The sequence below is a fragment of the Podarcis raffonei genome, chromosome 3 (genome assembly GCF_027172205.1).
Source record: "Podarcis raffonei isolate rPodRaf1 chromosome 3, rPodRaf1.pri, whole genome shotgun sequence".
Classification (NCBI taxonomy): domain Eukaryota; kingdom Metazoa; phylum Chordata; class Lepidosauria; order Squamata; family Lacertidae; genus Podarcis; species Podarcis raffonei.
The window spans coordinates 100,334,439-100,361,310 of record NC_070604.1 but is presented as its reverse complement, the minus strand read 5'-3'; the positions used below and the strand labels follow the sequence as shown (position 1 = coordinate 100,361,310).

General features: G+C 44.8%; 1 protein-coding gene across 5 annotated transcripts; it reads left to right on the top strand.

Annotated features, from left to right (window-relative positions):
- The first annotated feature begins 2,102 nt into the window (after positions 1-2,102).
- On the top strand, positions 2,103-26,410 carry TRERF1 (transcriptional regulating factor 1). 5 transcript variants are annotated; one of them, XM_053383281.1, is made up of 14 exons: positions 2,103-3,760; positions 6,802-6,851; positions 7,962-8,115; positions 8,815-9,132; positions 12,348-12,717; positions 14,797-14,863; positions 16,133-16,272; positions 17,393-17,496; positions 19,320-19,395; positions 19,748-19,836; positions 21,088-21,201; positions 21,562-21,759; positions 22,615-22,823; positions 24,860-26,410. In XM_053383281.1, the coding sequence occupies exons 1-14, from the start codon at positions 2,351-2,353 to the stop codon at positions 25,179-25,181; spliced, it is 3,621 nt and encodes a 1,206-aa protein (XP_053239256.1). In that variant the 5' UTR covers positions 2,103-2,350; the 3' UTR covers positions 25,182-26,410. The 5 variants fall into 5 exon arrangements, with proteins under 5 accessions (XP_053239256.1, XP_053239257.1, XP_053239255.1 ...); XM_053383282.1 differs by having other exon boundaries at positions 6,799-6,851; positions 8,872-9,132; XM_053383280.1 differs by having other exon boundaries at positions 6,799-6,851.
- Positions 26,411-26,872: the final 462 nt, after the last annotated feature.

Genomic DNA, 26,872 nt, shown 5'->3' with positions numbered 1-26,872 from the left:
TGAGCCTCTGTGCTTTTCCATCTTCCTCACTGCCTGATTTCAAGGAAGAAGTCAGAAGTAGTCTATGGTCCTTTAAAAGAGAGGAAATACTTCTGACATTAAATTTAATCTCCCCCCCCCAAAAAAAAAACAGCTTCAGGACTGAAATTTAACATTGAGATTTGCTAAGCAAGCCAGTGTGGTGTAGTGGTCCTGTTATGGGCTGGGAACTGGGAGGCCAGGGTTCAAATCCTACCTTAATCATGAAGCTTACTGGGTGGCCATGGGCCAGTCGCACCCTTTTAGCTTAACCTACCTCTCAGGGTTATTTTGAGGGTAAAATGGGGAGAGGGAGAACAGTGTGTGCTACTTTCCTGGAGGGAAGGTGGGATATAAGCAGGATAAATACCGGTAAATAAATGTGTTTGTGCTGGTGAATCATTCAAGCCCTCTGCAGTCTTCTGCACACACAGGATTAGACATGCATTAGCAGAAGAAGCCCATTGACGCCTCCCACTCTGTTAGTCTCTCATCACCAGTCCCCATCATCCTCCACAAAGTGAGAGCTGAACATCCGCAGCAAGGAATCTTCACAAGTAGAGAACTGCAGGAGTTGAACCCCCTTGGTGGGTGTGGCAAGAGAGAGAGTAGGACCAAAGGCCTCATTCCTGCTCTCCACCTCACTGTGTGAGGGGTGTATCTTCAGAAGAGGGCTGTGGCCTGGGTAGTGATGGAGACTTCAGTAGATCATCCCAGGCTGAGGCCTAGCACGCATGCACCTGTTAAAATGTGGTGGTGTTGGGGCACAAGGGAAAGAGGCTCAACACATCACTCTTTGATGCTTACAGAATACGGCTCAGTGGGTCTCCCATCTGGAAAATTTCCAGAGAGCTTCTTGTAGGCCATTCTTTACCCACTAGTGAATAGGTTGGTTTCAGCTCTGGCCTTCAACAGCAACAGAGAGCTTCTCAAAGGAGAGAAGGGTAAGCCCAGTACAATTTGAGAGTTGTCTGCTCCATACAGCAGCAAGAGGTTTTCCCAAAAGCCAACTTTGGGCACATTGATAGGTGTGGTTTCTAAGCTGGACTCAGACTTTAGTAAGGTCTTCTTGGACACCAAGTCTATCCATTTGACCAGCTGATAGACCTGGTGTCTGTTCTGGATATCTTCCAGGGGCAACAGAAGAAAGTCTGCCAGTTGGTAGACCAAATGTTCCTTGAAGAATAAACCTTCAGAAGGGTTTTTTGGAGATTGCACACTGTGGCTAACCAGTAGACCTTCAGTGTGTTTCTTCTCTGCCATGCAGAATGTGAATCATTGTCATCTCCAGGTAGGACTGGGAGAGACCCCAGTCTGAAACCCAGGAGAGCCACTGCAAATCAGTGTAGATGATAACCAACTAGGTGGACCCCGTATGAGACAGCTTCTGATGTTGGTAGCCACCTCTAGGTTTTATGTTACATCACCTCCACTAACTCACTCTGCCTTTGCATTCTTACTGCCTTTGCAGTGTTAGACTTCTCTACTCTGACCTTCATATACAATTGGGGGGGTGGGGGGGTGGAAGAAGGAAGCCAGAATCTGGGGCAGACTGGAGGGAGCAGGAGAGTGTGTGATGGCTGGGTGCAGTTTGCTTTTCTTAACTCTGGGTTGAGACACACCCTGTGGAAAAGAGGTGGAGAAGCACTCTCCATTCTGTTAGCCAGACAGCTTGCTTCTCCGGGGATTCCATAGGGAGGTAAGGGGAGTCTTTGGCGGGGAAGGCTAGTGGATGGAGCAATGATTATTACCTGACATTTCCTTTTGGAGAGTGGAATTCTTCATCTGCATTCCAGCCACTCACCCCACTAATTCATTGTATTTGAAATCCTAGGGGTGTGGCATTGGAGTTGTATTTAGAGCATAGAAATGAAGAGCAGAAAAATGTTTTTCTCATTGATAACAGATTTAATGACCTTTTCTTAAAAAAACCCTGCACTTTTGCGTAGGGTCAAGTGTTCTTTCTTTCCTTCCTTTTTCTGTTTTAACTATGCTAGGTGCACTCTTGTCCCAAGGAAAGTTGATAAGGCTATGCAGAACAGAATAAAAGCAATTACACCTTTTTCCTTTCCCTTCCCAGGTGTCCAGAGTATGCCGAGTATATTCTTAGAATGAAGACTGATGCTTTTTCGGCCCGTTTAATGAAGGAATGAAACATTCTCTGCTTGAAAGGGGAACAGCCATCCAGAAAGAATTTAGTTCCGTAGTGCAGATGGAAGAGCCAAAAAAATAAATAACTTCACAGACGATTTCTCAGGGATTACAGATCTTGGTGTGTGGTTTCTTAAAAAAATTAAAAAATTAAAAATTAAATGGTTTTTGTTGAGAGAAAATGGGAGATCAGCAAATGTACAAAACGAGCCATGTTGTCAACAACAACGAAAGCTTGTATTACCAGCAGCAGCAACAACAACACCTAAATTCCCTTGCACCGTTAAACCACAGCTATGGAACATCAGCCATGGATGCAACTCAGGAATCTCCGCTCTCCCCATCGTTCCCCCAAGACACCAGGGAAAACATAGCTTTGAATGCTGGGTCCAAAACCCTTGGGTTGATGGATTCTCCTAGGCAATCCAGTTGGGCGCATTTGGGTTCTGGGAACCATGCCCCAGTGAGGAACAACCAAAACGTCATGTGGGGCTCAGCGGGGCAAGGCGAAGTAACTGACGGATACGAGCATCTGTGTTCCCAAGCCAACGAGGTCAGGTCGCAGAAGATGACGAGTGGCGTTTTGCATAAGCTGGACTCCTTCGCCCAAGTGTTTGCAAACCAGAACTTAAGGATCCAAGTCAACAACGTATCTCAGGTCATCCAGCCTTCGGCGATGGGCGGCACTGGCGACAGCGCCCTTCGGCAGCTGCTGTCTCAGAAGCCTGCGGTGGAGCAGCAGCCTGCCGTGCAGAGATACCAACAGCTGCCGCAGCAAGTCCACCAGGGTTTTGTCGGCACGCCGCAGAAGCAGCACATGCACATGATGGCGCACCAGCAACCCCTCTATTACGACGAACAGCAGCATTTAGCCCATCTGCAGATGCACCCTGCCATGCATCAAGGGCAGGCCCACTTCCAGCAAATGCACTCTCAGCACCTGATGCCGCAGCAGCTACAGCAGGATCAATACTATCTGCAGCAGCAGCAGCAGCAGCAGCAGCAGCAGCAGCAGCAGCAATCCCACCAAGGACAACATAGGCTTTTAATACATGAGTTGCAGCAGCAGCAGCAGCAGCAGCAGCAGAGGCAATGCCCAGTGCAAACAGCTCAGTATTATTCAATACAGCCTATGATGCAACAGTTGCAGCAGCAGCAGCAGCAGATGCAAATGCAACTTCCTGCCTTTCACAGAGATCCTGACCAGAAGCCTCTGCACGAGACTCATCAGTACTCTCAGGATCGGGGTCATTCTGTACAGCTCATTCAGCTGGGAGCAGTGCCTCAGTACTTCTATCAAGATCAGCAGCAACCCTTCAGACATTTGTATCCACAAAGCTTATTGCAGCAGCAGCAGCCGCCACCAGGAGATGCCAGTCAGCCAAACCATTACCAGAGCAACAACAAGGCTCAGGCACTGATGGATTCGCACCCTGGATTCCCCTTGGCAGAAGGGACGGAGGGCCCAGTTCAGCAGGACATGAATTCTGTCGCTGGTGGCGTCCCTCAACAACCTCTGATGCCCCCAGAAGGTATCCACGTGGATAGCAAAGGGCCACAGCCATTGTCCCCTGGTCCAATGTGGCCTCAGGTATGTAATACTTTCTTTCCTGTATCTGAGTTTGGGAAGAAGCAGAAACCAAATTCGCCTCTGCCGTGTGAAGTGGAATTCCCTCAGAAGTTTTAGGCTCCCATTGGCACAACAGTTTGGTGAATCCACAACTTATTAGCCTGGCCACTGAGGTCCGGCTACGAGGGCCTTCTGGCGGTTTCCTTACTGCGAGAAGTAAAGCTACAGGGAACCAGGCAGAGGGCCTTCTCGGTAGTGACACCTGCCTGTGGAACATCCCATCAGATGTCAAGGAAATAAACAACTACAGTCGTACTTTGGAAGTCGAACGGAATCCGTTCCAGAAGTCCATTTGACTTCCAAAATGTTCGAAAACCAAATTGCAGCTTCTGATTGGCTGCAGGAAGCTCCTGCAGCCAATCAGAAGTCCCGTCGGATGTTCGGCTTCCAAAAATAGTTTGCAAACCAGAACAGTCACTTCTGGGTTTGTGACATGGGTTTGTGGTGGAGTCTCCTTCTTTGGAAGTCTTTAAGCAGAGGCTTGACAACCATATGTCAGGAGTGCTCTGATGGTGTTTCCTGCTTGGCAGGGGGTTGGACTCGATGGCCCTTGTGGTCTCTTCCAACTCTATGATTCTATGACATTTGGGAGCAAAAACATTCGGGAACAAAGCTGTTTGAAAACCAAGGTACACTGTATTTGACTTTTAGAAGACACCTGAAGGCAGCCTTGTTTAGGAAGGTTTTTAATGCTTGATTTTTATTGGGTTGTTGTTTTTTTGTTGGAAGCTGCCCAGAATAACTGGGGCAATCCAGTCAGATGGGCAGCAAATAATAAAAACTAAATTATTATTATTTATTAATTACCATATTTTTCCGTGTATAAGACACCCCCATGTATAAGACGACCCCTATTTTTTTAAAACCCAAAATTAAGAAAATGCACTATGCACTATCCATGTATAAGATGACCCCTTATTTTAAACTTTAAAAAATTAGGAAAAAGTGTAGTCTTATACATGGAAAAATACGGTAATTTGTTGGCCTCCTAATACAGGGCAGTCTTGAAGGCGGCATAGTTTAAAAACATAAAAGTTTGTGCTTGTTTAAATTCTAATGGTGGCAGTTGTTTTTCTTCAAAAGAAAAACCCAATACATAGCATAAAATGCCAGCTTCCATGCCAAAGGCACTGACAGAAAAACCTTGACCTGGCTGTGTCAAATTCCATTAAACGCCCTGGTGAAGAGAGGGTAGTCTTTACCTGGTGTCAGTGCTAGCAGGCCTCACTTGAGAGGACATTCCCACAGGCAGAGGGGCTACAACTGAAAAGGCTCTGTCCATCGTTTCCACCCTCTGAGCCTCTCTTGGCGGTAGCATGTAAGGAAGGGCTTCAGATTACACTTGCAAGGTCCAGGCATGTTCTTTTCAGGAGAAGCGGTCAGTCAGGTAACTACTTAGCATTCATTAGCACTGTATACCTACCCCTCTCCCAAATAGGCAACATGTTGCTAAACTAGAAAAAAATGCCCATAGTTCTGATGGCTGGGATATGAATTAGTGGAGGGTCCATATATTATATTACAGAGATCCCCAAGTGGAGAATTCAGCAGCATTCTGCATTCAAAGATTAATTATCACCATGGGGTCTCTGTTAGTGGAAGCCAAGCCGACCACAGGTGGAAGGGGGAACATTTTGCTCCCACAGTAATATTCCCCGTGCAGCCCCTGTAAACCCAGTGTCTGGGGTGTGAGATAGGCTTTGTCCCCTCTCACAAGTCCCAGACTGCATCCCATTTAGACCTGGTTTGTGCAGGCAGCAAAAGGAGGTGGCAGAGTGCTGAAAGTTCTCTGCAAGCATAAACAATTTTCTACAAAGGTTCTGGCTTCTTTGTGCAATGCTAGAAAAACTTTTAATAATAATAATAATAGTAATAATAATAATAAATTATTATTTATACCCCGCCCATCTGGCTGGGTTTCCCCACCACTCTGGGCGGCTTCCAACCGAATATTAAAAACAATACAGGGTCAGACATTAAAAACTTCCCTAAACAGGGCCGCCTTCAGTTGTCTTTTAAAAGTAAAATAGTTGTTTATTGCCTTGACATCTGCTGGGAGGGCATTCCACAGGGCAAGTGCCACTACCAAAAAGGCCCTCTGCCTGGTTCCCTGTAACCTCACTTCTCACAGCAAGGGAACCACCAGAAGGCCCTCAGCGCTGGACCTCAGTGTCCGGGCTGGATGATGGGGATGGAGACGCTTCTTCAGGTATACATATTCAAATGAGCACCCCTCACGTGTTGAAGGGGGAACAGGGTCAGTCCGCCATCAATACATGCACCAGCTACAGTCTGTCTCTGCAAGCCAAGCCAAGCCAAGCGGCTGTATGCTTCACATGATTCCCCCTGGATGTTCTCTCTATTCATGTACATTTGTGTGTGCATACAGCTCCTTCACACTAGCACCAAATGTGAAGCTGGTCAGGGGCTTCACAAATATACACATCATTGCGGATGGGACATAACTAGGGAGGTAAGATGGCATCCCCCCCCCCCCCCGTTCTGCCCTATACTTACTGCATGCAGCGCTGTTTCCATTCTGCTGCAGCTTGTCTTGCTGTCTGATGTGGTGGAATTAAGCATAGCTTACACAGTTCACATCATTAATTAGGATGTCACTAAATTATTCCAGCCCAAATATTTCAGTGCAAAGGAAACACAATGCAGGCGTGATCATTTATGTGTAATTTGTGGGCTGAAAGCAACAGCAACAGTGAGTACTGATCATATTTGCTAGACTGATTTCCATTGGACCTGGGGCAAATAAGGAAACACAATGGCAACTTCCACTTTCATAGCTGTTGGAACCTTCTGATCTCCCTAGATAAGACCAGTTAGCGTAACAGCATCGTTCACCTTCACACATCTGTGAATGGGCAGGGGAGGTTGCGGGAAACTCTTTAAATGATTATTTGAATGAGTCATTACATGTGTGTGAGTCTAGATAGATGATTCTTCAGCATGCTGATATATACCAGTATTTTCATCTCTTCCTTTAGCAGCAGGTCCATCTACCTGAAGGAAGACTCCAGTCAGTTTCCCCCGAGCAAAGGTATATTTGTGCTATAGCTACATATGTATTCTTAACTTTCGTTTTTTCAAAAGTCCTCAAAGAGTAGCCTCATGCAAGTCCACCTGTGTGTTTATTGGCCATGTAGTGGAATCTTCTAGAGCTCTGAAGCATCAGGTACTTATTCTACCAATCTTTGACTTAATGGTTTTGGTGCCTGTTGCTTCCTCAGTCTGTGGCCCATGGGACTAATTTAGTGATGGAACCAGCCAGAACTCTCCGGAACTCATTTCTGGCACCTCTCAGGTGGGCGTCATTGCCATTCTAAGAGAACAATGGAGTTGTTCATTGTAAATTCTGGCACCTCTTTTTCTAGGAAAATGGCACTGGATGGAACCTTTTGCATAAAAGCATAAAAGTGACCCTTGAGTTAACACTTGTCTGCTCTCCACCTTTTCACTAGCCGTGAATTGGATCAGGGCCAACCTGTTAAAACCTCACAACGGTAATAAACGGCAAGCACTTTCAGCATTTGAAGGAGAAATTTCATTAATCCTCACTCAAAAATAGTTTTTTTGTGAGAAGATTGCTTAAAAAAAAGCAAAAAAAGCACTTGCTCACAGAATTGATTCTGACAGTGGATGTTTTTCTGAGGAAAAAATGGCTCACGATCTCCTTAGATTAGGGGTGGGCAGACTCGCAGGATCTGCTTTTTTGTTTTGTTTACCAGAACTATTCAAAGCTAGGTGCAAAATAATGGTTCTGAAGGGTGGATGCACAGTAAGAATTAAATACAAGCACACCTTCAGCCCAGGTTAATAAATGTACACCTGTTTCCCCACCAATCTCTCTTTTTCTCAGCAGCCTAATGTATGGTCAGGACTCAGCAGAGAAGGTTTCTGTTTAGACATTTGGGAGTCAGAACCCCATGCCAGTCTACTGAAGATCTGCCAGCAGTTCCCCATCTATTTTCTGCCTGCCCCTGCTCTAGAGTAGACCTGGTCCTTCACTTCAGGCAGCAAAATGTCTTGAGCTGGCCCTGTCAGAGAGAGAATCTGTGATTATTATTTTTTAAGAGTACATGTATGTGGCTGGATTAAAATGTATTTGGGAACATTCTCATCAAAATGTGTCTCTCCTTCCTTTCTGCAGCAGCATTCACGATAAAGAAACTCATAGTGAGAGATCTGAAACAAAGAGCAAACTCACATGCACTGTATGCTTGAAGGAATTTAAGAGTTTGCCAGCCCTAAATGGCCACATGAGGTCTCATGGAGGGATACGGGCATCTCCTGCCCTCAGACAGGTAACACTGTGGTGTTTTGCTGTATGGCCTTCACCCTTTTTTACTAAAGTTCGCTGCTTGCTTTGCTTTGCAATTTTCCTTTTTTTAAAAAATACAGTGATTCTCAATCTGATCCTGCTATTGTCAAGGAAATGTGTCTTTCTCCAGTTTCGTTTTCTAGTATGTTCATTCTCCATCGATGGAGATCTGTCAATGTCTGATGTCATGTAGACCTGAGAGCTATTCTGAGGCGCAAGGTTTGGCTAGCCTCCAAGTGAAAGGGGCTCCTTGCTGTGAACACACCTCGACGCCTCCTTATGACACCATTATTATTATTTATTAAATTTGTATACCACCCTTCATTTGTAGAGCTCACCAACATAAAATTACAATGTAAAACCCACAAAATACATAACAAAAATAAGAATGACGACAAACCAATAATCCCTGCCCCCAAAACAGGGATTTTCTCCACTCACCTCACCTGAGTCTACTTTCTGTTCTGCCCTGGGGCGTTTCTTCTGCCTGGGATGTGCACGTGCCACATTTCATGCTGTGTTTTCCAGAGTAGTAGCGGTGTTGACCCCCTACCGCATACTGATACTTGACAGATCCGCTACATAGTTGGGCTCCAGCCCACAGTGGCCAATGCCTCCGTAAGCTGGCTAACCTTGAGAGTACCAGAAGACTCTTTTATTTGTTGTCTGTGCTGCCTTTTAGTGTTCTAGTTGGGAGCAGTCCACGGTTGAGGCTGAATGCCTTTGGTTGTCTGCACAGGACGAAGGGGAGAGCCTGCCGCAGCCCCAGCGCCAACACCAGCAGGAGCAGCTGCCCTCCGAGGCGGAGAGCTTCGTCCCCATCGTCATGCCTGTGTCGGTGCCCGTTAAGCTGCCGTCACCCGATCCCGGCAAGCAGGCCGCTGACAGCAGCGCCGTGCTTAAAGATAAGCCTGTCTCAGATGATGAGATGCCCGTTCTTGTGAGGATGACTTGCTCTCCGCCATGCTCCCCTAACGTGGCCAGCCCCTGCCTGTCCTCTGTGAGTGTTCTCTTGCTACTAACTGTGCTAGGGGTGCCTCGTGAATCCCTCTGCATTTTTTTTAAAAAAGTGCTTCCTGTTAAACATCATCCCTGTTTGGACATATGCAATACAGGGTACTAGGACTCGGCGATTCCTGGATTTCAACATTGTGATATATCACCAGCTAAACATCGCGATATACTGATATATTAAAGGTAAAGGTAAAGGTACCCCTGCCCGTACGGGCCAGTCTTGACAGACTCTAGGGTTGTGCGCTCATCTCACTCTAGAGGCCGGGAGCCAGCGCTGTCTGCAGACACTTCCGGGTCACGTGGCCAGCGTGACGACGCTGCTCCAGCGAACCGGCACCAGAGCAGCACACGGAAATGCCGTTTACCTTCCCGCTATAAAGCGGTACCTATTTATCTTCTTGCACTTAAGGGTGCTTTCGAACTGCTAGGTGGGCAGGAGCTGGGACTGAACGACGGGAGCTCACCCCGCCGTGGGGATTCGAACCGCCGACCATGCGATCGGCAAGTCCTAGGCGCTGAGGTTTTACCCACCGCGCCACCCACGTCCCTTACTGATATATTACAATGTCTGAAATAAGTATGGAGCTATGTAGAGGTATTGGCTGGCTTCACAGGTTTTTCCACGTTGTGATTTATGATGATGACGACGTTCATCATCATCATCAACAACAATAATAATAGTAATAATATAATTATTTGTACCCTGCCCATCCAACTGGGTTGCCCCAGAATATATTAAAATATAGAAAAACATCAAACCGTAAAAAGCTTCCTTAAAAGGGGCTGCCTTCAGATGTCTCCTAATATATATATATAACTCGGCCCTCCAGATGTTTTGGGACTACAACTCCTATATCCCTAGCTAACAGGACCAGTGGTCAGGGATGATGGGAATTGTAGTCCCAAAACATCTGGAAGGCCGAGTTTGCCTATGCCTGATACAATTACTCATTCCCTAGACCTAGACACACCCACACCCACACACCCACACCATGATTCGCGATATATTGCCTGGTCAAAAATTATGAAACCAATATCACAATATGGACTTCAATTTTGGATGATACATTGTTAAATGGCCCAGCCCTAACAGGTACCCTGGTCTCTTCCAGTTCAGGCAGAAGCAGCCTTTTCTTTCTGAATTGTCCCAATATTCCTAAATGGGAAGCTTTACTTCCCTCCACCAAAAAAAGGCAGAGGGATTTATTGCCTATCAGTGTTATTTGTGCTTGTTTGTTTTTAATGTTGCTCGAAACCATTTTCTTCTTTAATAATGTGGGAGCAGGGCTGAGTGGGATTTTGCCTAATATTGTCTCCTGCAGATAAATAGCCTTTATCGCCTAATTATTATTGTAAGAATAATATACTCCAGCAGGTATTGTGAAGGACTTAATTAGTCTCCTCCTTCCTTTCCTCCCTATACATACAAACACCCCCCCAAAGCAGATTATAGATATCTTTGTGTGAATTCTCAAGGACACAAATCACCTTCGGGGAGTCGACTCCCCAGTGTCAACCTCTGTGAGTTCGTGGCATTGTCTGAATCGCAGAGGGAGCCCCCCTGAGTCCTGGAAGCTCCCTGCTTCAGATATTTGACCTCCAACTTGTGCAGGGGGGTAGCAGTTGAGGGGTAGGGAGCTTAGTGTTCTTGTCCCCATTTTGCCCTGCGTAATGCTTCTTGTGAGAGGGATTCATTTATTTCCACATTTTTATCCCTCCTTTCCTCCAAAAGAGATCAAAGTGACATACATGGTTCTCCTGCCCTATATATTTTACCCTCAGAACAATCCTGTGAAGCTTTCTGCCTGCAGAAACCAGCAAGAAAACCACTGGCAATAGATTTTCTGCCTGCCTGGGTATGGTTGGCAGTGTGGCCAGCATGGTGTAGTGGTTAAGAGCAGTTGATTCGTAATCTGGTGAACCGGGTTCGCTTCCCTGCTCCTCCACAGGCAGCTGCTGGGTGACCTTGGGGTAGTCACACTTCTCTGAAGTCTCTCAGCCTCACTCACCTCACAGAGTGTTTGTTGTGGGGGAGGAAGGGAAAGGAGAATGTTAGCCGCTTTGAGACTCCTGAAGGGGAGTGATAAAGCGGGATATCAATTCCAAACTCCTCTTCCTCCTCTGCATAGCTGGGGGTTTCTCAGATGTTGATGCTTCTCTCCACATGTGGAGGTCAGCAGAGATGCATCAGGACACCATCCTAACTCCATTGGTTTTAGGGGCAGGCAGAGGTTAGGATTCCACTCTTACTTTTTTTCTGAAAATGGAAAGTTTTAACAACAACAACGAAAGCCCCCACATATATGTCTTCAGGAAAGCAAACTTATAGCATAAGCAGTGTACCACTTTGGTGCTTGCTGAAAGCTTTTTCATATCAACAAGCCAGCCAAATGCAGTTTAGTTTCCTGTATTGATTTATTTTAAAATTGATTCTTTTAATCCATGTTTTAAAGATGATTATTGTGTGTATATTTGTCTTTCAGTTTTTATGGATTTTAGATATGCATTGGTCAATTGTTTTATTTTTACGCTGCTTAGAGAGGTCTTTGATTTAGTAGTTTATCATTTTTCTCTCTCTAAATAATGAATTATGTGCAAATAAATGAGGATGGTATCAATTAAAACAACTGGAGCCTATACGTAAAATAAGCAGCAAACGAGGTCTGCAGCACAGGTCATAAAATCAGTGTCATACATGCCAATAAAGCAAGTTAAAGACTAATGATGAGCTGAAGCATGGTTTCATGAACACATTTGATAGTGGAAATAAATATCAAAGATAAGTTGGCGGCTGAAATTGCAAGACTTTGAGTATACAGTACACACATAGCTCTATATTTTGCGGATCTGTCAAGATCCCTGTCAGGCTGCCAATGTACATATGGAGGTCTCTGGTTTAGCTTGGCCCATTTTAACTTAAGTTTGCTAATCATTTCACCACTGGGAAAATCCCACACTGTGCCAGACCATTGAAGAACTGAGGGAAGGTGGGTGGAAGCCCACTTCTTAGCTATCAACCAAAGAAAAAAATGGTGGAGGTTGTTTTGGGGTGTCACCTCATTGATGTCAAAATATAGGCTGGTTCATAGAGGCTCATGAGTTGGTTCAGGTTTTCGTGTCCGCCTGAGACTCCCAAGTATATGATGCAATTTGCCCATGTTACGTCTTAAGTTGTCTGAATGCTGAAAACCTTCCATTCAGGACCTCAACAGAAAACAGCACCAAAGCACGGCCAACTCTGAAGAAAGCTTCAAACCGTTTCAAGACAAGAAAAAATACCGCCACAGACCTGAGCCTCTGTTCATACCACCACCTTCTTACAACCTCGCTGCATCCCACCTGGGCGCGACGCTGTACCAAAGCCAGCTTCGCTCTCCCCGCATCCTGGGAGACCGCCTGCTTGATAGCATTCACGACCCCCCTCCTTACACCCCACCTCCCATGCTCAGCCCGGTACGTCATGGATCTGGCCTCTTCAGCAGCGTTATCACATCCGCTCATGGTGCGTCTCACCCCCAGCTGCCGCTCACACCTTTGACACCCACACCCCGGATGCTTCTCTGTCGATCTAGTAAGTATGATGATGCACTGTAAACCAGGGGGTCCCAAACTGTGGTCCATGGACCACCTGTGGTATGTGAGCTTCTTACAGGTGGTTCATGACATGTCCATATGGAATACACATATTGATTTTTAGTTGTGTTTTGTCGTGCGTTTTATTTCTTGCATTTCATTTTACTGTATCGCGATGCAGATTCTGTAGAATGCAATTAAATGCAACCCAAGCCATTAAAGGACAATTAGAAATCATACGGTATCTAGGCCCAGTGCATTACAGTTGCCGCAACAGGCAGAAATTAAGTGTTCTGCCAAGGCCATTTTTTCAAGTGGTCCAGCAATTTTCAAGTGGTCCACGGGGGAGAAAGTTTAGGAACCACTGCTGTAAACTTAACCAGTTTCCATGCTGACGACTTTGCCTCACTTCTGTATAGCACAGTGCTGGTTTTTAAATCACACGGCATTTTATTTTGTGGTCACTCGGATAGCAGTTTCTCTCTTGCCCACACGTGTCTGAAGAGGAGGGATTGTAGAATATCCCCAGGAACATGCCACCCTGAAAGACTCCTCCATTTGCCCCTGGAATCCATCCAATCCATTTTAGGATTGGGCTACATGATCATTTGCCCCACATAATACAGTGGTACCTCAGGTTACATATGCTTCAGGTTACAGACTCCACTAACCCAGAAATAGTATCTCGGGTTAAGAACTTTGCTTCAGGATGAGAACAGAAATCGTGCTCCAGTGGCAGCAGGAGGCCCCATTAGCTAATGTGATGCTTCAGGTTAAGAGCAGTTTCAGGTTAAGAATGGACCTCCAGAACGAATTAAGTACTTAACCTGAGGTACCACTGTATATCTGTTGATGAACTGTACCACTTGAGGCTGCAGGTGGGAGGTAGAATATATAAATGGTCACTCATGTTAAAAAACAACAACAGCAAATAGCTTGCATATACAAAACTAGAATTTCTAGTCAAAGCCGGTGCTTTTCCCCCCAGGGGGTACTCAAGGGTACCCAGCAGCAGCACCTCTTTTTGTTGTTGTTAAAAGGTGTGGCACTTTGTGTAACAACTTCATGATGAGTACTGGCACCTATTTCTCTAGAAAAAAGGGTTCTAGCCTCGTCTTCTCTCTGACCTGCTAGGGAGGTTTTTACGCAAAGGAGCCTTCAAACTTTTGAACCCCAGCCCCTTCACTTGCAACCTCATGCGGTATAGTCCAGCAACAAAGATGCATTGTGTACAATTGTTGATGGTTGCGTTTGGCCTCTTCAAACTCCCCATCCTGGTCTGGTTTTGCACTGGTCTCTTATCAGCCCTGTGGACCAGGTGGGGCTTCTTGAGCATAGGGGGCCATTATGTCATTTCCACTTAGGTTCTTGTCATGAGAACTGTCTGGATGAAAGGTGTGTGCAAAAAAAAGGTGTATGTTCTCAGATCTTGGGTTCTGGAGCACCATGAAGAGATGAAGATAGCAGATAATGTTCAAAGGGGGTGGACATACATTGTTCCATTTGTAGAACCTCCACTAGTTTGCAGTGGGACAGTTTTCACCATGGTTACACAATGGTTTAACAACCCCCCCCCCATTTCATCAGTGCAGAATTTTACTTGCTTGTGGCCTTGAATAATCTCTTTAGCAGTTTTAACTCGAATTTTTTTTTACAAAATAGTCTCAAGTGTGAAGTTCATGCTAGTAATATATACAGATGCCGCCGAACGTACGAATCTTTCTTAAGAACCTGTGGCCATCCAGATTTTGTTGGACTCCAACTCCCATCAGCCGCAGCCAGCATGGCCAATAGCCAGGGATGATGGGAGTTTTAGTCCAGTAACTTCTTGAAGGTCTCAGATTTGCCATCCCTGTCTACTTTGATGGATCTCAGAGAGCGGCTTTTTCCCATCCCCTGCTATCTTTATCCATTTAATTGGAAAGGCCAGAGATTGAACCTAGGACTATCTGTACGAAAATGTGTATTTTTTGTTAGTTTTGTTTTCTGTTAGGTTTTCCCAGAAAGATGCAAATCTGTACTAGTGAAGGGAGTGCCTGCCTGCCTGCAGAATGACATATTCTTGTTTTTCTTACAGATAGTGTTGATGGAGTCAGTGTCCCGATCACCCCAGGTCCTGGAGAACAGACCATTGACGTAGAACCGTAAGAACTAGTCTCATGTATTCAGACAACACTCGGCATCCACTGTAGTTTTATAAACTGAATGTGATCCAAAACAGGACTGCGTTTGCATCTTGCAAAGTGTTTGTAACCTGAGGTGTTTGTAACCTGAGGTACCACTGTAAATAGCTCAATCAGAGGTGATGGGGAAGGAGGTATCTTTAAGCGCAAAATGAAGCATATGGAATTGACACTTTAAATACCCGGGAGGAATGTATTCTTTCCTATGTTTAGTGACCCTTGCACTTCCCATCCCTCTGTGTGGCAAACTGATGTAGTCAAAGACCCAGATTTCCTTGGGGGCTCCTAAAACCTTGCACTCATTGGGCACCATGTTTAAGCTTTTCAAACCATTAATAAAATCCCTGTCTCACTCAGCTTAACTATTAATGGAACGACGTTCAGCTAAACTAAGCATACATAACCATTTTCAACTGGTTGCTTGGCAGATAATAGCCAAGATGGGAATTCCTTTCCGCCTCACATCACAATTGCATTTTATTCATATTGTTTTTCGTTACAATTATATCTGTTTAAAAAGTCCACATGGGGGCTGGAGAGTGAAGAACTGGAACAGCTCAGTTTTTAAAGCTAGCATTTTAATTGTCCTAACTCTGTTCCTTAACTCTTCTCTCAAGACAGAGTTTTGCCGTTGAATTCCATGGCTATTTAATCACCCAGTTCTATTGTGGCAAGGGTACAGTTTTAAAGACTTAGGTTAATATGAAGTTTCATTTTGAGAGGTCCCTTGCTTTTCCTCACAGATTTTACGCTATGTCTGGGCCTGTTTGTTTGTTTATTACTGTATTGGCCTGAATGTAAGCCGCCCCCAAATATAGTCCACACCGCTAAAAGCAGATTTCTTAAATCATGGTACTTTTAAGAGTGCAACAATAGACCCCACTCAGGTTTTATACAAGTCAGGTTGAGCAGGGCGGAGTGTATCCTGTTTCCAGACCAGTATTGCATGGGAATATTCCATCTTTCCTCCAAGGAGCTCACAGTGACATACATGGTTCTCCCTCCTCCTCTTTATCCCCACAACAACCCTGTGAGGTAGGTTTGGCTGAGAGTTAGTGACTGGCCCAAGGTCACCCACTGAGTTTCCTGGCTGAGTGAGGATTTGAACCCTAGTCTTCCAGGCCCTAGTCCAACGCTTTAACCACAGTAGTTTGCCCACCAAACCTCAACGGCAAATTTTGGTGAGTGAGTGAAATGGGGAGGAGATGAAATTTCTTTATATGCTTTCAGGCATATCAATATTGGATCGAGATTCCAAGCCGATATTCCTGAACTTGAAGACAGAGCGTTGGTGGGGGAAGAGGACCACATGGCAACTTTAGTTTGGAAACCAGGGCCAGAACTGGAAGATGAAGATATTCAGCAAAGAGGTACTGTGTTTTCTAACCCCCTTTGCAACTGATCTAAGCATCTCTGCCAAGTGTCCTGTCCCGGTTTATCGTTCCACCTCTGTGTCTTATGGCGTAAAAGTCATCGCTTCATTAAATGGGTACTGACCTTCACATGACTTGCCGTGTATCTGTGCAGAATAACACCTCTTGCTGTCCTTTAGCCTGATCACCACTTTGACACAGCTCAAAATGTGCCTTTTTCCTTAAGCCATGGGAGTTTTTCGCCTGGCTGCTGGACTGTTCATAATCTTTGTAGGGTATTATTTTAATGCTTCTGTTTTCCTTATGCCTGGTTTATATAGTTTTCATATTTATTTGAACATTTATTTTGTCACGTATGACCCTGAGAACCTTGCGGGTTGTAGGACAACATATAAATCTGATAAAAATTATTACTGATACAGGCAGCGAGATCATTTTACATTCATCCAAGCAACATATGACTGCCAACACGTGGGGGGGGGGGACTCAGAACAGAACCCTCACGCAAAACGGTTGCCACCTGTTTTTATTTTATTTTATTAGCTGTTATAAGTAGCTTAATTAATATTTAAGAGTGTCTAAGTGCTGTACAAAATACAATATAAAAACCCGTAAAACAGGTTAAAGCAATATTATTTTCCTCAGTGTTTAAAATAATGCTGGTAGGTGCATTTCAACTTATATATGCGTTCGGCCACCCCCTCTGAAGGACTTGTCTGGTACACTCGTATCTTGGTACTCAAATGCCTTGGTACTCCCTCGTTTTGGCTCCCAAACGCCACAAACCCAGAAGTAAGTGTTCCTGTTTGCGAACATTTTTCGGAAGCCGAACATCCGACGCGGCTTCCGCTTGAGTGCAGGAAGCCCCTGCAGCCAATCGGAAGCCGCGCCTTGGTTTTCGAACCATTTCAGGAGTTGAACAGACTCCCGGAACAGATTAAGTTCGAGAATCAAGGTACCAATGGTTTTCTGTTCCAACTTTCTCAAAATGAGAATCTGAGCTTGTAAGAATTAGAAGATTTGTGCTGACTTTATGACCCTTTCAGATTTATGTTTTTGCTTACAGGCTGAATATTGGACAGGTTTGACAATACTGTTTTGGATTGTTTTCTTACAGTGACCAGCCTTTTAAATCTGTGTTGTTCAAGTGTATTAACTGGTGGGGGAACCAACCTTGAATATGGCTTGCATTCTCTCTTTGAGGCTAAAGGAGACGTTATGGTAAGAGCAGCTTGTTTATCCTCTCCCAAATATGTGTTAAGATATGTGTAACAGGCTTCATGAGGAAACCTGGCACAAGCAAGCTTTTTCCAGTGACTAATTGGGAGAATTTAGCCTCACTCTGGCGCCCACCACTTTTCATAGAATCATAGAGTTGGAAGAGACCACAAGGGCCATCGAGTCCAACCCCCTGCCAAGCAGGAAACACCATCAGAGCACTCCTGACATATGGTTGTCAAGCCTCTGCTTAAAGACCTCCAAAGAAGGAGACTCCACCACACTCCTTGGCAGCAAATTCCACTGTCAAACAGCTCTTACTGTCAGGAAGTTCTTCCTAATGTTTAGGTGGAATCTTCTTTCTTGTAGTTTGGATCCATTGCAAAAGAATGGATTCTTTCTCAAAAGAAACCTTTTATTTTATTATTCCTAGTTTTTATTTGTTCATTAAAAAACACATACCTTGCCTTTCGTTAGAAAAACATTCAAAACCACCAGTTGACTTGTTTATTTCATAATGTTTATACACTGTTTGATTGTTAAAAAAAACAAAAAACAAAACCCTGGATGATGCTCGTTTAAAATACAGTTAACTAAAATGGCAGAACAAAAATTTTTTTTTCCTTCCAGTAGCACCTTAAAGACCAACTAAGTTAGTTCTTGGTATGAGCTTTCGTGTGCATGCACACTTCTTCAGATACACTGAAACAGAAGTTGCCAGATCCTTCTATATAGTGAGAAGGTGGGGAGGGGTATTACTCAGAAGGGTGGTGGGAATGGGTGATTGGCAGATAGCTGTGATGAGCCTGTTGACGACTCTTAACGACTGCAATAGGTCTTACAGGAAAAAGCAAGGGGTGAGAAGGAGAAAAATGGCTTTGTCATGTATAATGAGATAAGAATCCAATGTCTTTGTTCAGACCAGGTCTCTCCATGGTTTTAAGTTTGGTGATGAGTTGCAATTTTTTGTTTTGACTATGGCAGACCAACACGGCTACCTATCTGTAAAATGGCAGAATTACAGTAATACTCCAAATCAACAGTAGTTAAAATCATACTCGTGGAATACAAAATGCAAAACCAGCATCAACTAAAATCACACAGAACATCCTGGGTCTAAGGCCCATTTAAAATGGTCAGAGAATGAGACAGGTATATCTCGTGCAAAAGGTTGGATGGGCTCTCCCATCCATAACATGGGAATAATAAGACTGGCCTGCTCATAGGGCTGTTTTAAGGATTGTTGAGGTCCCAGCAAAGGAAGAATGGATACAGAAACTTATGGAATATGCAGAAATGGTGGAACTTACTGGAAAAATAAGAAACCAGGCAACAAACGTTATATAAAAGAATAGAGATGGTTTATTGAATATTTACAGATAAATTGTAAACAGATAAGAACATTGGCAGGATAATTGCAATAACCTGCAGTTTTATAAGAGTATATATTTAAAGCAGATGAATAAATGAGCAAATTAAGTTAATTTGGATATTCAGAAGGTATCAAAAATAAATTTAAGGAACACCAGAAAGAGGGGGAAGGAAGTCAAATTTTGAAATGTTAAAATTGTATATTGTAAAATTATAGTGAAATGTATAAATCTGAAAAGCATAAATAAATTTTAAGAAAAAGGATTGTTGAGAAAATGTATAAGGAGCTCTTAGTGCACATAGAACAAATGGTATGTAAATATTATTTTATTACGTTATTAAAAGAAGCAAACGAGTCATAGCAATTAAGTGTCACAGAGTCTTAAAAGAAGATAGAGTCATAATAATTAAGAAAAAGTTGTATACAATTCTGCTTGCCTCTTTTTGTCCTGCAGGTCGCTCTGGAGATGCTGCTTTTGTTGAAGCCAGCAAGAGCAAAATCGCATCCTCTGGCAAGTTATCACTATGCTGGTAAGTTCCTGAACGGATGAGTTAAAAGGATTACCTAATAAAGGCTAGTTCTGTGTGTGAGTCCTTTGCTCGTGGAAGGAATGCAGCTGCTTAGTGTCACTGATGAAGTTCAGAGAAAATAGTTATTCCATTGACAGTATACATACACACCTACTTGCAGAAATCATAGAATCTTCAAACTGTAGAGTTGGAAGCGACCCCTGCAATGCAGGAATCTCAACATGCGGTTCCCCATCCAATTGGAAACCATACCGGAACCTGCTTAGCTTTGCAAATGTGATAGCAGTTTTATTTTTGTACCATGGTTCAGGCACACCCCCACCCTCAATTATTATCTGTTTGTTTCTTTCAGGTTCAGACCAGTGGACACCCATTGAAAGAAAGCTGTTCAGCAAAGCATTATACACATACGGCAAAGATTTTATTTTGGTACAGAAAATGGTAAGGCTTGTTGTCCTTGTTCGTGCTTTGTTGACATTCCTGATCTTGTGGTTTTCAGCCACTAAGTTAGTTTTACCATATGAAAGTAGAACATTATCATCAACATCATCCCCTGTTGCTTTTCTTTGCCACTTTCCTGCAAAAACCAGGCCCAAAGTGATTCACAACGTCGCAAATGAACAATAAATATAATGACTGGAAAATATGAGTATAAAAAGAAAAAGAGAGATCCACACAGCATCGTATAAAACAATACAAAAAAGTGAAACAGATTTAGTATTTCAATTTAAGCAATAACGTCAACACACAAATAGAATAGTAGGATGCAAAACATCACCCTGTTACACGCAGTGCACCTGTATCTGATTGTTTGGTTCCGAAACTCAGTCTCCGTTCCAAGGACCCTAACCCCATCTCCCACACAGACCCCGCCTCCCTGGCTCTCACCCAGAGGGGCCTTAATGCTCACCATTATCATGTGCTCTTATCCACATGGTAGACATTAACTTTCCTTCCACACTCTCCCACCAAGCACTGCTCATTCATCCAGGTTGGGGGGAATTCATACATTTTAGCTTATGAGAGACTCCTCTAATCATTCGGTTTATTTTACTGTGTCTGTGATACCGAGCAAGAATTTGTTTCTGAAATTAGAGCAGGGGAGAGGGAATGTTGAAGGGTGGGTGGGTGGGGCAGAGAGCATCTGCGTTGAAGTGGGGAGACCTAAGTTCATATTCCCTACTCCGTAAATGAATCTCAATGGTGACATAGAGCCCAGCCCCTCCTCTCAGCCCAGCCCCTCTCCCAGTCATAGTGTCAACCTTCCCTTTTTTTGCGGGAAATTCCCTTATTCCAGTTTCCCACTGCTTCCCGCTGCTTTCCCGGATTGTTAGATATCCTGTAGACTGTCCCCGGGACAGGTGAGGGTGCTGATCCCTTATTTTCGAGGCTCCCCGGGACAGGTGAGACTGCTGATCCCTTATTTTAAAATCTGAAAGTTGACAGCTATGCTCCCAGTCTAAACAGGACTGTCACCCAGTGCTCCATAATGGACAGGCAGGATAAAAATGAGCATGTGACTGGGAGCATAGGTAAACATACTTCCATAAGATCTGTAGCCCAATTCATGCTTTCAAGCCTTCTTCCACTCTTTGTGATCAAGACACGAGTGAGTGGTGTTTTTGGTGTTGTGCTGAACGCTACACAATCGTAGATCAATGTTGCAACATCTGAATTACTGTTTGACTGTAGGTGAAGTCGAAGACGGTGGCCCAGTGTGTGGAATACTATTACACCTGGAAGAAAATCATGCATTTAGGAAGAAAGCACAGAACACGCTTAGCAGAAGTGAAAAATGAATGCCTGGTAAGAGCCACCCTCCTTTTTATTTTTCTAGCTAGTGAATTTGTGCTCTCCACATATTTATTTCTGACATTGTTCCAAGGTTCAGAAATTCCCTGGCATCTCCAGTTTAAAGGATCAGATAGCAAGGAATAGTAAAGACCTCTTGCCTGGAGAGCCACTGCTAGCCAGAGTGCTCCAAGTTGGTGAAAGCAGCTTTTACCAGCTGTTCAACTTGATTTTTCAAGCTGGGAGGAGGTCAGCCAGCTTGGGGAAAGACCCCTCCCACCTTCAGAGCTGAGAGAAGAGCTTTCCTGTCTCCCATTTATTTAAGGCATGCTTGCTCTCCACCCCACCTCCCCTAAAATCCCTTTTGAATTTCAGACCAGCGGCGAAGATGATGAATTAGAGGAAGAGGAGCAGGCAGAGGAGGACAAGAAGTCAGTCAAAGAGGAAGCCGAAATTCAGAATTCTCCCGAGCCACCTTCAATTATTGCTGCTGAACCTATTAACCTGCCTTCCTTGCAAAGCCCCACCCTTCCGGCGACCTCATTTACATGTGAAATGCCGGACTGCGGAGCGGTAAGTGGACTTGGAAACATTTTAATTCTATGGTACAGCTGTGCTTGGATTGTTACGTCCAGTTTGGATTGCCCCACCTCAGAAAGGGATATTGTAGAGCTGGAAAAAGGTCAGAAGAGGGCAACCCAAAACCGTTAGGGAGATGGATCAACTCGCCTATGATGAAAGGGTAAAACATTTGGGGAGGGCTTGTTGAAGTGGCTGACCGCCATCATAGGAAGAAAAAGGCTGGAGGTCTCCCAAGTACACAAGAAAAGGTTTATTAAGCCCAACACATTTTTGAGAAAATCCTCCTCTTTGAGTGCTCTAGGAACCAAGCTGCAGCTGTGCTTTACAGACTGGGTCACAAACTGTTATTCAAGTCCCCCTGAAGTAGGATTTATTCCAAAACACACGAGGCCTGAGAAGTCTCTTCCTAGGTGCCTAGAGGTCTCTTCCCTTTTTCTTCCTTCCCCTTTCTGTTTAAGACGGTGCTCAAGAAAAGCAAAGTTGGGCTAGATGGAAGTTTTTAACTGGTCCAGCAGGATTCTCCTTATGTTTTTAAGCAAGCAAACAGAATGAGAGCAAAACAAGTCCCTGTTTAGAAATGCTTTGATATTACATATGAAGAGCCTGCTGAATCAGGCCAGAGGTCCGTCGTAGCGCAACATCCAGTTGTCACAGTGGCCTGTGGGAAACTCTTGATTGCACTTCACTTTTGTGACTTAGAACTGTAGCGTTGCAAGGGACCGCGAGGGCCCTCTTGCCCAACCCCCTGCAATGCATGATTCTTTTGCCCAACATGGGCCTTGAACCCAAAACCTTGAGATTAAGTGTCTCAGGCTCTACCAACTGAGCTATCCTTTTGCCCCCTAGATGTTCAACTCCAGACCAGCTCTGAATGGCCACGTTCGCATTCATGGCGGTACAAACCCTGTGACGAAAACCCGCGGTGGGAGCCACGGTTCGAAGCAGAAATCCAGCTCCCAGAATGATTACGGCCCTGCCAAAAGCTCCCCAGCTCACAGCACGACAAGTGGCGAGACAGACCCAACTACACTTTTCCCTTGTAAAGAATGTGGCAAGTGAGTAGATGTGGGAAACACAGAGAGAACTTAGTTGTTTCATCAGGGGGGAAATAAACTGAGATGTTAGAAATGGGGCTCCCTAGAATGGTATAAACCACTGTATAAACCAGGGGTAGGGAACATTTGGCCCAGGTTCAAAATGTGCCCCACCAGGCCTCCCTGTCCGGCCTTTGGGATGTGCCTGAGGCCACACACCCTTCCCAGACCACACCCCTGGCTGGTCCTGTTGCGATCCCTCCTTGGGTTACCTGCAGTGTTTTGACACCTAAACAGAAGATGGGAAACTTCTTAATGTAGCCAATCCCAGGGTAGTTTGCTGCCAGCACCAATCAGCTGATAGGCACTGACAGCAAGACCCCTTGGCTGCACCAGGAGGTTCTATGTCTTCAGGGTGGGGAACTAGATCTGGCCACTGGACTGGATCCCCATCTCCCCCACTTGCTGTAGACCAAGTTTGAGACGTGGATGGAGCCACCTGGGGCTTGAAATGTGCAAGCTTCATCAATCAACCGGCTATTTCAAAGTAACGCGTGGCATGCCGGCCTTTTTGCAGGAACTGACAAGCAGGTGATTGTGGTTGTTTGTGAAGTACTTTGTATGGTGTACCACTGGACTATGAATCTTCGGGTGGTCTGCATCATAGCGGCAGAAAATTGGCTGTGCTTGCAGGACGTCCCAGGTTCAAACCCCAGCATCTCCTGGGAAGGCTGGAAACATTCCCTGCCTGAATTCCCAGATTGCTGCTTCCAGGTAGCAGTCCTGAGCTAGATGGACCAGTGGTCTGAATCAGTATAGAGCAGCTGTGTTTTGCAGGTACTGCTGATCAGCTGGTAAGTTATGCCTTTGACCCAGCCGCATCTTTTACCCGTCCCACACCTGGCATCGTATATAATGTCAAGGGTTGGACAGGTGAGTGTGTGGTGTGGCCAAAAGAGCCTCACAGTCCAAATCTGGAGGCCTGGCAGGTCTGATGAAGGCCAGATGGTTCCCTGCTGCTGATCCCTGCGAGGCTTTGCTGTCAGTTCCCCTTGGGACTTCTTGTAACAACCACCCTTTCAGCAGTGAGACATGCTTGGCCCAAAGGATCCTGGAGAATGAGGGAATTGGTGTCTGAGGATGCATACCCTCTGTTGCTCATTATTTCAACCCAGAGTTCTTTTCTACAAAGGAACTTCTAGCAGCAAAAGGGCCTGGTCTGCCTCCATCCCTTGATGACCGGAGGGGTGTTGGGAGAGCAGAGGGCACCCATCCTTGGAGCCCAGTTCTCCCCTTGCCTTCCAGTATCCTTCCATTGGTAACAAGGCAGCCTCCTTCCCCCCTTGAAATGATCATTCAAGGGCTTAACTAACACCTTAAGTTTATTCTGGTTCCCTTCTTGTGAATGCTTGGAAACAGTGCTGGATTTAGGGCAGTGCGGGCAGTTACCCCAGACAGGCAGCTGAGCTGACAGGGTGCAAAATAATAGTAGTAATAGTAGTAATAATGATAGTAATACAGTGGTACCTCTGGTTGCGAACGGGATCCATTCTGGAGGCCCATTCACAACATGAAAAGAATGCAACCTGCAGCGACGCGTTTGCTCATGCGCAGGTTGCGATTCGCCACTTCTGCGCATGCGCATGACGTCATTTTGCGCTTCTATACATGCGCGAGCGGCAAAACCCGGAAGTAACCCTTTCCGGTACTTCTGGGTCGCCGCAGGACGTAACCTGAAAGAATGTAACATGAAGCAGACGTAACATGAGGTATGACTGTACTAGCGCTACTACTACTGCTGCTGCTACTACTACTAGCCAGATAGGCAGGATATAATAATAATAATAATAATAATAATAATAATAATAATAATAATTTTTTTATATTGCCAAAGTCTGCCTGCTTGAAAATGCATTTAACTGTATATTCAACTAACCCCTACACTTTTTGGATGTTCACAGTAGCACACAGGTCCCCATATACTCAAAATAATTGTTTCTGAAATCTGCTCTCTCTCTCTGCATTCCTTTCTCTTCCTCTCCCCCCCCCCCCACTAGGATGTTTTTCAAAATCAAAAGCCGGAATGCTCACATGAAAACACACCGGCAACAGGAAGAGCAGCAACGACAGAAAGCCCAGAAGGCGGCTGTTGCAGCTGAAATGGCGGCTACGATTGCAAGGACCACGGGGCCCTCTGGGCATAGCTTGATACCCTTGGATCATTTGGACTTGATAAAGCAGGTTGAGGAAGCCGATGACCTCAGCAGCGATGTTGTTCAGGAATTGGGAGAGGTCATGGACGGTACTGAAGTGATAGACCCTGACCTCTTACTGGATGAAGAAGACACAGATTTGCTTCAGGATGATGTGGAGCTGTAGAGAGAGAAAAAGCCATTCTGTAAAATTACGGACGCCTGTTGGAATTATTTTCCTTCAGCTGGGAGGGTTAAGTGTTTACTTCCCTTTTATTTTAAACTATCTGAATAGTTTGAATGTTTTGTTTTTGTTTTGTTTTGTTTGTAACTCGGGGGTGGAGGAGGGTGAGATAAATCTGGTTATTGCTGTTGGTCCTTTTACTTTTTGCAACTATGATTGCAAAAAGATTCATTTTTCCCCTCATTCGAAAGGTATTTTTTGTCAAATACCTTGCAAACTAGTTGGTTCTGAGAAGTCTTATTTCCTTACTGTTTCCTTTCAGGCATTTACGTGACAAGTCCCCAAATTCATTTGCAACACCTCAGGGTTTTTGTTTTCCCTCCCACCACGCCCCCTACACGAGTAGATTTTGGTTTCTTTTTCTTTTCATAACGTGTTTCATTTTGTGCCTTCAGCTCTGGCCTCAAAACATCTGCCACAACAAAGAATGCTGTCTCTGCAATAAACAGAAGCTGAGACTTGGATTGTTGGCATCTGAAAGTTTTGCTCTAACATGTCGCTGGGGCTGTTAGAGGGTCTCTCTGCTGATAGGACAAGTAGCTGTGGCAAGTTCTTTCCCATTACAGAGAATGTTCTGTGGTGGATGGAGGCTTCCAAGATGCCTTTGGATTTCCTTCTTAACAAGAAGACTGGCTTTGTACTTGGCTCTGTAGAAATGGATGGGCTCGGTGGCCTATTCCTCTTTACTTTGACCCAGAAGAAATTCAAGCGGCCCTGAAACGAGCGAGAACAACTAGATTAGCCCTCTGCGAATCTGCATTCTCTTCCTTCTTTCCCTTTTATGAGGCAATCTGTTTCTTTGAGGGCTCTACTCGCGTTGTGCACTTCAGAGCTCCCAGTTAAGCAGGATTGAGGGAGAGACAGAGTCAGTGAAATCAGAAGTCCGCAGGCTTCACCATGGGAGATGCTGATGAGGCACATCTCAAAAGTCTTTTGACTGGAGACTACTGGCTTGGATACTTGGACTTGGATGTGCATTAGTGATAGGAATGCACTGAAATACCTCCATTTGCAAAAGTTTTATCACTTTTTTGTTTTAAAAAGGTTATCCTTGAGAGTATGCAGGGATTTATTATTATTATTAATTATTATTATAATTTGCTGCCTAGAGGCAGTGGTACTTATCAAGACTTTTCCTCACCAAAAGAAGAGGGGGGAGATTTCCACTTTGAGGTAAATCGGTCCTTTTTTCTAAGCGTGTTAAGATTTTCATTGTGGCCGGAGGCCGTTTATGTATGTATGTAAGAAATAAATAAAAATTACATAGCTTGGCTGATAACGTTAGCATAAATATACACAGTGGGAGTTTTATGCCTGCCAGGACTCTCTTATGGAGCCATAGGTTTGCTCTTGGAAGCGATAAAGCCCAGCAAACATTCAGCAGTTTGGGTCGGGGGTGGCGGGTATGGAAACGCAATAAATAAACACACACACACCTCTTCTATATGAAATTTTTATCAGGCCACAGCTTCCTCATTCCTGTTCAGGGAAGTCAGCATGTTCAACTTTGGAATGACTTGGCTAGGCAGCTTGCACCTTTCTCCTTCCCAGAGCTAGGAGTGGGATCATTCCCCAGGCACGGTCTTCTTGTGCATCACCTCTATTGCTTATAGAAGTTGCAAAGTATGATGGGA